Source organism: Suricata suricatta, chromosome 8 (assembly GCF_006229205.1).
Source record: "Suricata suricatta isolate VVHF042 chromosome 8, meerkat_22Aug2017_6uvM2_HiC, whole genome shotgun sequence".
Taxonomy (NCBI): domain Eukaryota; kingdom Metazoa; phylum Chordata; class Mammalia; order Carnivora; family Herpestidae; genus Suricata; species Suricata suricatta.
In genome coordinates, this window is record NC_043707.1 from 51936946 (window position 1) to 51951341 (window position 14396).

The 14396-nt window shown below is 47.4% G+C and overlaps 2 protein-coding genes and 1 long non-coding RNA gene across 5 annotated transcripts in view; 1 reads left to right on the forward strand and 2 right to left on the reverse strand.

The window, feature by feature from the left end:
* The window catches only part of GNAI3 (G protein subunit alpha i3), a 39913-nt gene extending 35897 nt beyond the window's left edge, over nucleotides 1-4016 (reverse strand). Inside the window, exon 1 of the mRNA XM_029946160.1 lies at nucleotides 3758-4016. Within this exon, the coding sequence (XP_029802020.1) occupies nucleotides 3758-3875 (118 nt within the window). The 5' untranslated portion in view covers nucleotides 3876-4016. The remainder of the gene's footprint in view (nucleotides 1-3757) is intronic.
* A 242-nt stretch (nucleotides 4017-4258) lies between these two features.
* On the forward strand, nucleotides 4259-10330 carry LOC115297941. Its single transcript, XR_003911532.1, has 2 exons — nucleotides 4259-4689; nucleotides 7972-10330. It is a non-coding gene; the product is annotated as an uncharacterized LOC115297941 (long non-coding RNA).
* On the reverse strand, nucleotides 6106-13367 carry GPR61 (G protein-coupled receptor 61). 3 transcript variants are annotated; one of them, XR_003911531.1, is made up of 3 exons: nucleotides 13297-13367; nucleotides 7936-10165; nucleotides 6106-7265 (listed from the first exon to the last, which is right to left on the reverse strand). XR_003911531.1 is itself a non-coding variant. In XM_029946159.1 (2 exons), exon 2 carries the CDS (start codon nucleotides 9543-9545, stop codon nucleotides 8190-8192), a length of 1356 nt encoding a protein of 451 aa, XP_029802019.1. In that variant the 5' UTR covers nucleotides 9546-10165; nucleotides 13297-13367; the 3' UTR covers nucleotides 7280-8189. The 3 variants fall into 3 exon arrangements, 1 of the variants encoding a protein (XP_029802019.1); XR_003911530.1 differs by having other exon boundaries at nucleotides 7757-10165; XM_029946159.1 differs by lacking the exon at nucleotides 6106-7265 and having other exon boundaries at nucleotides 7280-10165.
* Between the last annotated feature and the right edge of the window lie 1029 nt (nucleotides 13368-14396).

Genomic DNA, 14396 nt, shown 5'->3' on the forward strand with positions numbered 1-14396 from the left:
CTTACAAAACTACATGATAATACTTAATTCCTTTTACCACAAGAGTGTTACTTATTAAAATTTCTTGAAGACCTCTGAAAAGAGCATATTATTTGAAAAAAATCAAATTACCTGTCTGAAACACCCTTGAAAGAAGTAGCTAAAATGATAATCTTTCACAGACATTATCATAAAAAACAGAAGTTACCAATACTGAATACTTGTTTACTAAGCATTTTACATATATTACCTTACTGCGTATTATGAAACAGGCATCATCATCCCCACCTCTTATATGTGGAAAACAAGATTCACACGGTTAAGTTATACGCTCTGGGTCTCACAACTAGGAAATGAAAGTGAGGGCTGAATTCAGTTCGGAGTGACGGGAAGCAGTGTTCTTATCCATTCTTATACTAATGCTTCCCAACTTTTTTGACATGATGCCACACTAAAAATGGTATTTGTAAGCTTACTAAGATAAGGTGGAGGGGCTTGGTGAAAAGAATGTATATTTTCTTTAGATCATAAAATTACAACATGAAAAATAAGATACAAAGTATTATAGATGATATTAAATACTAATTGGCATAAGCCTTCCACATAAAGTATTTTCATCTGCCATGTTTCCAAAGTTTGCAGCGGAAATCATACTAAAAATGTTCAAATATCATTTCAACTGTTGTAAAATTTTAAAGTTATGAAAATGATTTAAAGTTTCAAAATTATTTAAAAAATTTACAAACAGCACACTTTTGTGCCATCCTATGCACTGTACTCTGCATATGTAAGCTTTGCATAACATAATTTTGTCTTCCCACCGAATATTATGATTAATTTGGCATTATCAAGATCTTCCCAATAACACACCTAAAGCAAATTCAAATCAAAGGTAAAGAAAAAATTTTAACATTGAAGTATTCCTTTCACTGAAGTAAGTACTTCCACTGAAGTATTCCTAATTCGGCCCACACCAGCTTCTTAATTTGAATTTCTACAGCATCTATAACCTGTAACATTCTTTTTTATTTAATAATAACAATAATAGCTAAGGGTGCCTGGGTGGCTCAGTTGGTTAAGCATCTGACTCTTGATCTTGGCCAGGTCATGATTTCAGTTCCAGGGATACAAGGCCCACATTGGTGGGCTCCAGGCTGATCATCTTGAGATGATCTCTCCCGCTGCCTCTCTTCCACACTCATGCTCCCTCTAAAAAAGCTTTTAAAAATAAATAATAAATAATAGCTAGTATTCACTGAGCTAATCCTATGTGCCAGACTGTTTCACTTTACATTATTATTATAGTTAATCCTCACAGCAGCACTATGAAGTAGCTCTATTTTCTCCATTTCAAAGATGAGGAAACAGAGGCAGAGAGATTGAGTAAGTAACTTTCCCAAGGTTACAGCTGGGAAATGGGAATCAGGATTTGAAACAATTTGAGTTCATAGCCCTGGTTGTTAATCACTACTCTAAACTGCATCCCTCCAAGTAGAAAATACAATAAGAACACATATTATGTGCCAGGAGATACAAAGGTTAAGTAAATATATCTCAACTTAGATTAAGTTTGACAGTTTCACAGTGATGAAGTAAAAATGACTACATCAAGAGGTATTCTACAGCAAAAACTAAAAATAAAAAATAAAGGTATCTGCATACTGTGATGAGTGCATTCTGCTGACAGAAAAGAGATAACTTTAACTTCTGTGCATAATGATATGGTTCAAGCAAGAGCATCTGTGTCTGCAACCTATTTAAATTTGTTGATTTAACTTGCTCAAGAATATAAAAAAAAATCTTACTTAAAACAATGAGATTGATAAAAAATTAAAAGCAAATGTTTTAGTACTTTGATTTTTACTTACTGCTTTTGAAGTTCCCTAAGTCATCATGTATTTAATGTTGTTTTTAATTAAATGCACTATTTATAAAGTTCTGAACAAAGATTTTTCCAGACATTTGCTTGCCTAAATTCTGCCTGCCAAATCCTGCCTCTGGAAGAAAGCCTCACAGTTAACAACTGTATTACTCTAGGCTAATGTCCTAAGGGGATCTCTGATGGCCAATGTAAATCAAAACTTATAAATAGACCTTTAATTTCATAACCAATCAATCAATATGGACAACATTAATGCCTTGAGTATAATGATTTATAAACATCTAAAAAAGCCCAAAGAGCAATGTCCAACATTAGCTGGTTCATGCTAGTTAAGAGCAAATATTTAAAGAGCACCTACTATGTGCCACGGACAATGCTCATCCGTACAAAGTACCTGTTCTACAGAAAGTGGCAGTCTAGAACTACAGTTTGAATTCATGTGTTATGAAAGGTCAGATAGTCAAACCAAAAACTCAGGCTCCAATGCATTACTTTCCCCCTAGATCCAAACAGCTGTTCCCAGGGCCTCTGAAATCTACACCATTAAATACATTAACATCAAGAGACTATCACGGGCACCCAGCACATCCTAGAGTACAAAATATGTCTTGGGTTATGAGTGCATTCTATCCTCTGGAGTTTTACACCATGAAAATCTGGCAATTCTCGTAAAGTGACTGCTGCTTCTCAAAAATCAATTGTTTTAAAAAGTTCTATTGCTTACAGAAACCATTGCTCCTACTTACTCTTCTCTAAAAGATTTGGAGAAAATATTAATAGTAAAGGAATTGTGGCTTATCGGTAAGCTAATGCCAGGGTACATGATTTACTGAGTCTCTAGAAGCCAGTCTCCCAAATGTTTAAACTAATCATGCTGAGCAAAATGCGTCCCACTATACCTACAAACTGCTCAAAACGAATGTTAGTAAAATAAACAATAATTTTCTGAAGCCAATATTTTTAGTTTGAAGAAACCAAAAAAGATAACACAGTTCACCAGAAGTTTGTCACAGTTTTTACAGTGTGTCCAATTCCATAATTTATCCTAAGATAACTCCATTCCCGCTGCACGTCATCCCTAGCAACTATTCAGCAACTCCCAAGTATGTAATCTACTGTCCACTGTATCTTGTGCCACAAACCTCAAACAAGCCAGTCCTTAAATTTCCTCAGCTCACACCACCTCCCCCTTTATAATAACAAAGGAAGGAGTTATAAAACGTTAAGAGAGTAAAAATGGGTGGAAAAATATAGACAGCCTCTGTACCCAAGGCCTCTTCCTTTATATCTGAGAATTTACCATTTTTTCTCAACCACACATCTTCACGTTCCTGGATAATCCAAGGTTCCCTCACCCTACCAACAGTTCAAAATGTCCACTCGCTAATCAATGAAAGGGTCCTTATGTGACCACTCTGTCCCTGCCCCTCTTTTTAATCATTCAAGCACCCCAACCGCATCCTGTCAAAGTTATCACCATGCTCCTAACTCATAAGCCATTCTACAAGCCCAACAAGCTCTATCACGTCCTTGTTGCTAAGAACACACTCCAACCCTCTGCAAAACCTTCCCTAAGATCAGCCCTTCCTTTATGAGCCTTTCCCATATTCCTAACACAGGTCTCAATGTCCTACTGCCCCACTCTCCAAGCTCTCTTCACTAAACGCAATTCCAGCAAGGAGTCACACCCTCCCTCCAGCCTAATTCCTACAACTCCAAGCCCCACCCCCTCATCACGCCCTCCATAGCTTCAGCCACCAAACACCCCGCCCCACGGCCGTCACGCCTCCAGATCCCTTCGGGCTCCTTTCCGGGGGCCGAGCTAGACCCTCCTCAAGGCTCCCCAGTGCCTAGGCCCTCCCGTTCACCCGGCCAGCCCCGCCCTCGGCCGCTCACCGAGTAGCAGCAGCTTCACTTCCTTGGCCGCTTTCTCCCCGTCCTCCCGCAAGTTGCGGTCGATCATCTTGCTCCGCTCCACCGCCGCCTTGTCTTCGGCGCTCAACGTGCAGCCCATGGCGGCGGCGGGAGAGGGGACAGAGCCCGGGCTCACTCACACACCGCGGAGACTGCCGCTCGGCTCGCTGAGACAGCGTCTACTGCTGGGCGGCGGCCCTCTCCGTCAGCTCCCTGGGCGCCCGAAGAAACCGGATATCCGGCGTTACGACACTTCCGGCAACGCCCCGCGGCGGTTACTGCTCAAACCCGTCCAGCTGGGGTAGAGGAGGAGCATCGGAAAGCGGAAGTACGGGGAGAGGGCGGGTGAGGCAGAGCGGATTTTCCGCGGAGTAGCCAGGTCTGATCGAGCTCCCGGTACGCCCTGGACCTTAGTGCCTCTTCTCCTTTTCGGCTGCCTGATTTGGATAAATGTAGGAAAGCCAGGTACTGGCTTCTCCCGTTCGCGGCACCCTCCTAAGGTCACACGGCAGGTTTTGGATCGGAGGCGGGGACGGTCCCAATAAGAGTCCACAGCCCGCGCCGGAATTTCTGCTGGGAATTTCTCACTGGCCAGAAAGCCCCTTTGATCTCTGACTGAGGAGACCCGGAGCCCCTTCCCAGGTGTAGGACACTTTCTCTGCCAGGGTTGTCTCAGCCCGACTACAGGATGGGAACAAACTGCAGAGCCTGGGGCCCGGCCACGCTTCACATCTGAGATCTGTAAGACCGACGGTGCCTGGGATCTTAGCGATCCCTTTCTGCTCTCCTTTCGCCCACCCCCCTTCCTGCTCTCAAAATGTACCTTGGTCCTTGTGCCGTTAGCTACGAGTTGCCAAGCGACTAAGTTGGCAAAAGGCCACTTGAAATCGCTAAGATATCCTGTTACCTGAAAGGTAAGCGTGTAGTTCCTCCAAAAAATTTCCATGCCGCCTTTCTCCAGTATAAACCAGTTTTAGCGCTGATAGATGATCCTGCGTTAAGGGGCTTCGGACTTCTACCAAAATTCGTTAGCCTCAGGGCCATACCCCAAAACAAACCAGTGCATCCTGCGAATCTCCTACTAAAATTTCCTGTTGTAGTATCACACACAAAGGGAAGTTCTAGTGGATTTGTCTCTCGGCTCTCTGATCACCTAAAAATAAATCCACTATAAAAGCCGGAGACTTAGTCCTTTCACTCCTAATTCTGGGTACTACCGTGAAAGTGGCTCCAAATCACCCTTACTGCCAAATAGCTGCACAAATAGCCTCATACATTCTAGAGAGGAGAAGAACTCTTATAGTCCCCAAACCTTCCCCTGGGATTAAAAACTATTTCCTTAATAGAATTTAAGCCTTAGAACATAAGGCCCCAACAGAAAGATCTCTATGGGGGGATTTCCTGAGAGCCACAATGAACAGCCTCATCCACTATAATTTAGTAATGCCAGTTTCTCAAAGTTTGAAAAGCCTTCTACTCACTCCCAAATGACTGTGAGAATAAAAAGGATGGCTTTCCCATAATCAATACTTATGGGGGAATAGGGCAAGAGGAAAGGGAAGAAAAACCAATATTTATTGAGTACCTATTTGCCAGGTATGGCTAGGTGCTTCCACATGGTCATCTCTTTTAATCCTCACAACAACCCTGTGAGGTAGGTGATGTTACCCCCATTTTTACAGATGAAGAAATAGGCTCAGAGAAATTAAGCATCTTTCCCAAGTTCACACAGTGAGTAAGTAGATGTCTGCCTCCAAATTCACCCCTTTTCTACCATGCCACTAGAAGGTGTTACTTGGAGAGACCTGATGACAGGTTTTCATTTAGGGTTGAGGGTCACCCCAACACCATCGGGGTGCAGGAAAAGCAACTGCCGGGGAGGTTGTGTCAACCTGCTGATTCTGGAGCAGGCTAGAGAAGTCAAATTTGGTCCAGGAGCGGCTTGAACAGCCAGGGATTGATTACATAGCAAACTTTACCAAGCCATCCTGGTGACTAGAAAACAACTGGAAGGTGGTCATGGCAGAAATTTTTGGGAGAATTCTCAGCATAATAGAAGAGAAATTTTTATTTCCTTTATGATCCACTCAGACAGGGAAAAATAAATGGCAAATGAACCAGCATATGTCAAATTCTGTAATAAATGCCAGTGAGATCACAGTGTCAGGAAATTTCAGCCTGAATTAGAGATATCCTTGTACTTAAAATTTTCTCTTTTGATATATGCGAAGGAAGGGTTGGAGGGTAAAGTCAAAGGAAAAGGCAAAATAAATTAACAAAATGGCTGCCAGGCAATGTTTCCTGTCCTCCCTCTCCCCATTCCCTCTCCCCACAGTCGCCCCCTCCCAACATGGACCTTTCCTGTTTCCACTGGACTCACAGTGCCATCTGCTGGCAATGCTTAGGGCCTACTAGCTGATCAATGATGTTTGAAGAAGAGGTTTTTTCCTGTTATCTAGAAATGAGGTTCCTCCCTTAATGGGTTTATCTTAAAAGGAAGGATAACAAGGAGAACTTGTTTTTCAATCACAAAAGATTCTCCTTGGTATATATATTACCTAAAGGATTTCCTCAGTATAATGGGTCTTAGACTAGAGTTAAGTCTGGTAGTAGGAAGACAGACACTTGTAAATTTTCCTAGATCTAAAGGGAGATTACTCAGTTTCAGTAAATAAATTATTTCCCTCAACTAGGGTTTCATTTACAACCCTCACACTTTCCACAGTCCACAGGAAGTTTCCATGTAAGTATTTTGCTGCGATGGACTGAACTCCAATATATTCTTTAATATATTTCTCAAAATTCTTTAGTGCTTTACCAGATATAAATGCTCTGTAAAAATACAAGGTGCCTGATCAAATTAGACTATGAACTCCTCAAAGGCAGTGACTCTGTGGGTCCCAGCGAATACTGGGTATTCAACTATTATGTACTGAATTGGACTGAAATAGGAAATGTTGTATCAGTATAACTTTTTATATTAAAAATTATTTATTGGCCGTTCAAAGGGGGAGGCTATTCCACTCCCACCAGCCCATCTTACCCTTTAATGTTCAACGAGCCAGAAATTTGTTCAAATACAGATCAAACCACCCTCTGGTCCTGCCTCAATCCTTTAATGTCACTTGATTCAACAGAGGGAAGTGGATGGACAGGTAGTCCCAGATGGGTGTCCTGTTCAATTTGTAACTACTCCCCCTCCTTTGAAAATACCACCACCAATACCAACCTACAAGTTCCTATGGTCTCAATCAGTGAACAGCTGAACCCAATTCTCACGCCCTCTCTCCAACCCAGGACTGCAGGTAGGAGAGAGATTTGAGTCTTTGTTACTGAAACTAATTTTGAGAGCGATGAATGGGAGTAGGGAGGCATTTAATGGACCGTGGAAACCCCACCCTTCCCATTCCCAACCTTAGTCTCTTGTACGATTGTCCAAGGGGCTGGAGGTGGGTCACTGCCTTGAGGAGAGAGATCAGGGAGGCCAATCCTAGAAAGGAAAAAAAAAGATTTACAGTTTTTTTGGGTCAAGGTGATTATCTGGCCTTTCTGTATCCTACCATCTTAGCCACTCAACTGCTAACCCCCACCCACCTTCAGCCACCCAACTCCCAATCTTTCCACTTCTTCATTCTAAAAAATGGGGAGAAAGAGCCATCCTGCCGTATCCTTGCCTTTGCTGAGATTAAGCCCCAAGCTTGATCTCCCTTGTGCAGGGGAGAGACAGAAGAATAGAAGGGCTGTTCCTCAAGGGTGGGAGAGAGCTGCAGTCAGCTTTCCTGCCTTCTCCTCCCTGTACCCGGACTGCTATTTCCCCTTGCTTCTGGCCAAACTCAGGAAAGGAATACATATATATCCAGCTGGCCCTCAGGTCTAAACTAGAAAAAGATCCATTAACTCAAATGAAAACATTTAGCTGTACTTTAGTTCGTTCTTTTTAAACCTAGCAAGGAAAGGAGAAGACACAGGTCATTTTCTTACCTTGCCTGGGTGCAGTTACTGCCCTGGACAATTACCCTGGAAAGTGAAATATCCTAAAGGATCGCCAGGATAACTCCAAACCTGGCCTGGTGCTCTATATCCTCCAACTCCTACCCTTAGAGAGTTTCCCTGCTTCCTGAGGTGTGCTTAAGTTCACTGGTTGAAAGGCATTATCTCACCTTTGTGACTGTTTATTCTCATTACCATCTCACCAGGTTCCCTCCCCCAGGAGTCAAGGATCATAGCCATGTCCAAGGCTTCTGCCACACGTTCATCCTGTTGGCATTGTTCCTGACCCAGAAAAACTAAGCAAAAGCTGTGTGCAGAGACCCAAGCCCCAGCCCCTGCTAGCCGGGAAAAGGTGATCCCACAAGACATTCCTTCAGTCATCAGCAGCCCCAGCCCTGTCTCCCTCCAAATGTCCAGGAGCCCGTCAGGATTCCAGTCGAGGCGAGGGGGCCGGCTGGAGGTAGCTGTCCGACATGATGATGTCGCTGGTGAGTTGTTGCTCCAGGAACTCCGAGGTCTCCTCAGCTATCTGGCCTGGAATTCGAAAGTCCACAGCTGGTCGCTCCTGCTTGGGGCTGGGTATGGGCCGGGAAACCCAGGACTCGGCGGGACAGCCAGTACCCTGAAGGAACTGCAGGAAGTTTTCCTCAATGGAGCCCTCGCGGCTGGGTAGCCGCAGCTCCTCCTCCGGAGCCGACTTGAAGAAGCAGACAAACTGCTTGCTGAGCTCCCCCCGGATTTGCCGGTTGAGACATCCATAAAAGAAGGGGTTGGAAGTGAAGCAGAAGTAGCCGATCCACGTCACCACATTCTCCACCTGCCCAGTCGAAATGGGCTGAGCACTCAGGGCCACGTAGAGGTGGAAGGAAAAGTAGGGCAACCAACAGAGCAGGAACTGGCCCCCCACAGCCAGGAGGACCACTGCAGCCTTCCCTCCCCCGAACGTCCGGTGCGGGGTGGTCTGGGGGGCCCCTGAGCTGGTGACCATAGTGGAGCGGCTGCTGAGAGACTCGGAGCGTTGCCGGGGCGTCTCCATCCACGTGGGCAGCGGTCCGTGCTGCATGGCAGCCACTCGGGCTACTCGGAACATGCTGCAGTAAACCACAAGGATGAGGAGCAGAGGCAGCAGGAAGTAAAGGACAGCAAAGACTACCACGAAAAGCTGGCAGTAGGCACTGCGGCTCCATTGGAGTGAGCAGCCTGGGGGGATGCTGGGAGCTCCCTCGTCCCGGGAGACCCTTCCCAAAACTGGCACAGAAGCCATGGCCAAGGCTTTCACCCACACCCCCACCAGCACAGAGGCCACCAGCCCCAGCGTCATGCGCACCTCATAGCGCATGGGGTGGACGACGTAATAGTAGCGCTCCACGTTGATCGCCGACACCGAGAGGATGGCCAGGCTAACGAAGCACACACTCAAGAACAAGTAGAGGCGGCAGGCGACCTCCCCGAAGAGGTCATGGTCAAAGAGGGCAGAGCTGGAGAGCATGGCCAGGGGCATGAGGGTCAGGGCGGCCAACAGGTCCACCAGGCACAGGTGGAAGACGAAGACGAATTTGCGAAGGGCCGGTGTCTTGGCAATGACGGCCATCACGGCGGCGTTGCCAGCCACAGCGATCAAGTCCAGCAGGAGCATGAAGAACAGGGCCACGGATTCTGAGGCCACGTCCCGCAGCCCCACCTCTGGGACCCCACTGGCAGTAGAGGGACCTGGCGTTTGAGGGACCCTCCCCAGAGTGGAAGAGTTCCCTGATGACTGGGGGATGGGAGAGGACTCCATGGGGCCGGAAGAGGACACCCAGGGCACCTCCTGTCACAGGCCCATCCCCCATCCTAGTCCAGTGACCCTGGGATGGCCAGCCCAGGCCCAGACTTCCCAATTTAGTGTGTGGGGATGGAGAGGGAGGGCACCTCCTGCTGGGGCCTCCTGGGCAGGCTCTTATCGCCAGCCTCCCAGGCCAGACTGTGCATAGGGAACTGAGGGCTCAGAAGCTGGGTCTCTCCTTTCTGGCAGGTGGTGGCTCTGGTCCACCTTGGCGAACTCGAAGAAGCAGGGGACGTGAGAGATGCCAGAGCCTCACTCACTCAACACTCCACCTTCTGAGTGGTCTCAGGCTCCTTTTTTCTTTTCCTTTCCTCTGTTCTCCATACCCTTCTCCCCTCTCAGGCACTATCATCCAGAGAGTCTAAATCCTCTGTCTCCCTCTCCCAGGGTCCCACTGAGCTCCAGGGTCAGGCCCCAGCTTTAAAGTTGCTTATGTAAATTTCCTGATGTCTTGTCTCTCCAAATGGCAGGAGCTGCTGGGGAGTAGAAGGGACACAGGATCTGGTTTCCAGTCCCAGGTCTGGGAATCACTAATTCTGGGACTCTTGTGAACTTCCGTTTCCTGACAAACACATCTGTAAAATGAAGGGAATAATATCTACTTCACAACTGTTTGGAGGATCCTGTGAGACTTCTTAACAATACTACCAATAAAGCATAACCTTTATATAGTGCTTTCCACATGCCAAACCCTGTTCTAAGCATTGTATGTAAATAAACTCATTTTAATCCTCACACAACCTATGCGGTAGATTTTGTTCTTATCCCCACTTTGCAATTGATGAAACAGCCTAGAGAGGGTAAATAACTTACCAAAGGTGGCAAGGTCTTGGTATGTACCCAGAGCCCCAGTGCTCGGGCTCCAGGGCCAGAATTCTAGCCCACTAGACACTGCCCCCCACAGTGGCTGGAATGCAGTAGGCATTCAATGAATAGTTGTTGAATTTGAACCATCTCTAAAAATGTCTGTCAGTGTTCTGGGTCTATCATTAGGAAGAGATCACCTGAAAGGGGGAAGGACCTTTCTTTAGTCTGCTTTAACACCACCACCCCCAAGACAAAGAGTTGCCATTTGGGGGAGTGTTGAGAAGAAACATTGAAAACAATGTCCCAGCTGGAAGGAAACTTGGATGTTGGCTCAACCAGCCTCCCCTGCCCCCAAAGCCAGAAGGGCACAAGTCACTTGAAAGCTGCCCTTTCTCACCCACTCCGTAGCTTCTCAAGGCCACTGTGCCCCTGCAGACAGGAGAGGAAATGCTCCTAACCTCACACCCCTCAGGTCCCAGATCTCTGATCTCTGGCCCAGAGTCCTCCTGGTCCTGGACTGTTAGCAGAGTCCAGAGTAAGGAGGGAGGAGTAGGTTTCTGAGAGGGGGCAGAGGTGAAAGAGGGTAGGTCCCTGCGATTGTGATCTCTGCATAAAGCAGAGACGACAACTGGAAGAAATTGGGAGAGGAAGAAGTTTGGGGTCTCAGCATCCCTCATTTCTCCTGATCAAAGGACAGGTCAAATGTTTTATGTGTCCCATTATTCATATTAAGTTTGCATATAATTGAAATAATAATGCAATTATAAATTATTTTAATTTCCATATCCTATTCTTACAGTCTCTCAGTATAATGTGTGAAGGTTTGCAAATTAGAGGCAAACTATGGACATGCCAAGTCTGATGGGCTGTCCATAGACAAGTCACAAGTGTCCTGGATTATGGTTTCTTCATCTGTAAAATGGGAAGGTTGAAGAAGACAACCTCCAAAATTCCCATATCTGACAACACTTAATGACTCTGTGAGTTCCTGGGCTATGAGTTAAAAACCCATCATGTGGCATCTGGGTGTCTCAGTCGCAACTTTGGGTCAGGGCATGATCTCGCAGTTTGTAAGTTCAAGCCCTGCATCAGGCTCTGCACTAATGGTCCAGAGCCTGCCTGGGATTCTCCCTCCCTCCCTCTCTGTGCCCTTTCCCTGCTTTTCTCTCTCTCTCTCTCTCTCTCTCTCTCTCTCTCTCTCTCTCTCTCAAAATAAATAAACTTAAAAAAAAAAACAACATCATTTCTCTGACTGCAATAAACTAGACCATGGAAGGCAGATGGGCCCCGTTCCCTCTCCATAGTTACAGCCTAACAACCACCCTTGGGTTTTGGCATTATCACCAACCTTGCAGTAATGCATGCAATAAGTACTCAGTATAGCTTTGTGAATTCTATCAAACTCAAACTTATCTGTTAAATCCCTGCCCCTTGGTACATGCTCCAAGTACACTTAGTAGATAACTTTGTGCCAGCCAGGGGACTCTGCTCTGGAAAGGGTAACCTGGGCTCCTGGACTTGGGGCAGCCCTAACTTTGGACAATTGCCTAGAGATATGCCTTTCCCCGGGGATAACAGAAAGCTCATTTCACAATTAAAATGGCCACATAGGCTCAGGCTCTACAGAGAGGGTGAAGAGAGGGCCCAAAAGTGGAGATATCAGCCTCCCACAAGACAGTCTACCAGAAAAAATGCAGAGAGCAGCGCTAGGGGAGGTATCCTTGTCCCTTACTCTCCAGGCCAGGGACTTCCTCGTCCCTTCCACCTGGGAGTAGGGCCCAGAAGATGTGGCGCTGAGGCCCTGGGAGCTAAAGGACAGGCTTCCATGTCTGCACTGGCACCAAGACTCTGCCAGCAAGATGCACCCAGGGTCCCAGATTGAGGGAGGCAGACCTGGTTTCCACGTGGAGACAAGGGATAGAGGGGGTACTGTGCAGCCATGATAGAGCCCTAGGCAAGAAGGCATTGGACACTTCCCATTGCCAAAGCCCCCTCGGCCTTGCCGGTATCTCCACACGGACTCCCAAATACCAGGATTTCAATTTGCCTCCTAAGAGATGAGCCAACATTCCTGCTCCCCAGCACCTCTCTCACTGATGGACAGGAGAGTTAGGGTGGGGGGTTGTGCATGACGGTGTCAGAGGGGAAGCCCAGAGAGCCTCACTCCACCCCTAGCTCACATCATCATGCCTCCTCACATGCTCCCGTCTTCCCACTGCTTCCTTCCAGCAAGCCCTCCCTTACCCTCAGGACCTCTCAGTATCTGGCAGGCTTTGCCACCATAGGGGCCAAAGTCTGGTCCCCCAGCAAGGGCACGGTCAAGTTACAAATATCCTTGTTTCAGGATCCAAGATGTGCATAAGTGCCGAGCCCAAGGCCACAGAGGTGTCGCTGGGATTCGCATGCACCTGTTTCCCAAATACAGAGCTTCCATCCCAAGGACCTGAGCCCAGCCTTTCTTCAGACAAGAGCATGCCCCCTCCTAAGCCAGGGGAGATTTCCAGGGTGCGACCACACCTCTCCCCAGTGGAGTTGCCCACACCCAGGACACAGAGTTATCCGTCAGCGTAGATGCCAAGGGCCCCATTCCTAGGATGTGTGGTACCCATCTTAGGACACAGAGCAAGACAGATGGGGAGCCCTGTCTGCCTGTGGGTTGTGGGTACTCCTGCTGGCAGGAGACCAACCCCCATCTCTAGGCTTCAGATATGCCCACACCCAGATACTGCCTTTGAGTTACCTGGGAGCCCATCCCTTGACAAAACTGCCCCCTATAAGGTAGGCTGGCCTGGGTGGGCTGGTCCCTGGGACACAGAGCTACCCTCCTGCAGAGTACCTCAGCTCTCACCATCAGGCCGTCGGACTGGCCCCCATTCCCGGCCTAGTCGGCAACTCCTACCTTTGCTGAGCAGCTCCGGCTCCCATGTGATAGCTCCTCTCAGCTGATGCTTCTCCAAGGCTGCTGGAGCCTGAACCACTGCAGTGAGCAGTGAGAGGCAGCCGGCAGAGCAAGATGCTCCACGAGCTTCTGGGTCCTAATGGCCTCCTGCTTCCCACCCAGCCCCTTGGAGCCCTTGGAACCCTGCTGAAGCAAGGTGCCAGGCTCCAGTGCCTCCAGGGAAGACCCAGGGGCGGTTCCAATCCCCCTCACGTCTCTCAGGTTGCTAGACTGGCAACTCAAAACTCTAGTGGGCATGGTGACCGTAGGCAGGGGAGATACTCCTGGTCAGCTTGATGAAGTATAAAGAGTAGTCAGCGTCAGAAAATCAGGGTTTAAAAAAAAAAACAATTTATTGTCAAGTTAGCTAACATACAGCGTCTACAGTGTGCTCTTGGCTTCAGGAGTAGATTCCGTGATTCATCACTTGCATATAACACCCAGTGCTCATAGAATATCCAGATTTAAGGCCTGGCTCTGACACTTAATGACCTTGGGCAAGTCACTTCCCATTTCCGGCCTTAGGTTTCTTGTCTGTTCAAAGAGAACATAGGATAGATGATCCCGAGGCTCCTGCCAGCCCTGACATTGCATGCTTCTGGGTGACATTAGAACCAAGATGCTCTTGTAGCAGGCCAGTCAGTGTGGGTACAGAGTGCCAGGGTCTGGCTTCTTTGGCCACTGCCAAATATGTCAAAGGATCAGTTTAGGAGTGACATTCAGTGTTGAGGGCGAGCTAAAGAACTTGTCCTAACCCTGAATTCCTCCCTCAAACAAGCACATCACTGTTGTTTTCTCAGATTGCAAATTTCTTTGGTGTGGGCTCTGAGAACCCATGGGGATGGGGAGGGTCTAACATCCCCCTGAGCCACCACCACATGTGATACCGCCACAACACTGCTCCCTGAAGATAGAGCAGGCACCAGGGACTCAGGAAGGTTCCAGGTTTGTCTGGATTTGTAGGACTGGACTGAGCTGGGAAACATTATCCATGGAGGGTCCAAGGCCATGTGATAAGCCTTTGGAAGTGAGATGCTTTCCCACTATGAAGAAGCGATCAC

Coding starts and splice junctions, on each gene's coding strand:
- GPR61 (XM_029946159.1), bottom strand. CDS start 9,545: ATGGAGTCCTCTCCCATCCCCCAGTCATCAGGGAACTCTTCCACTCTG.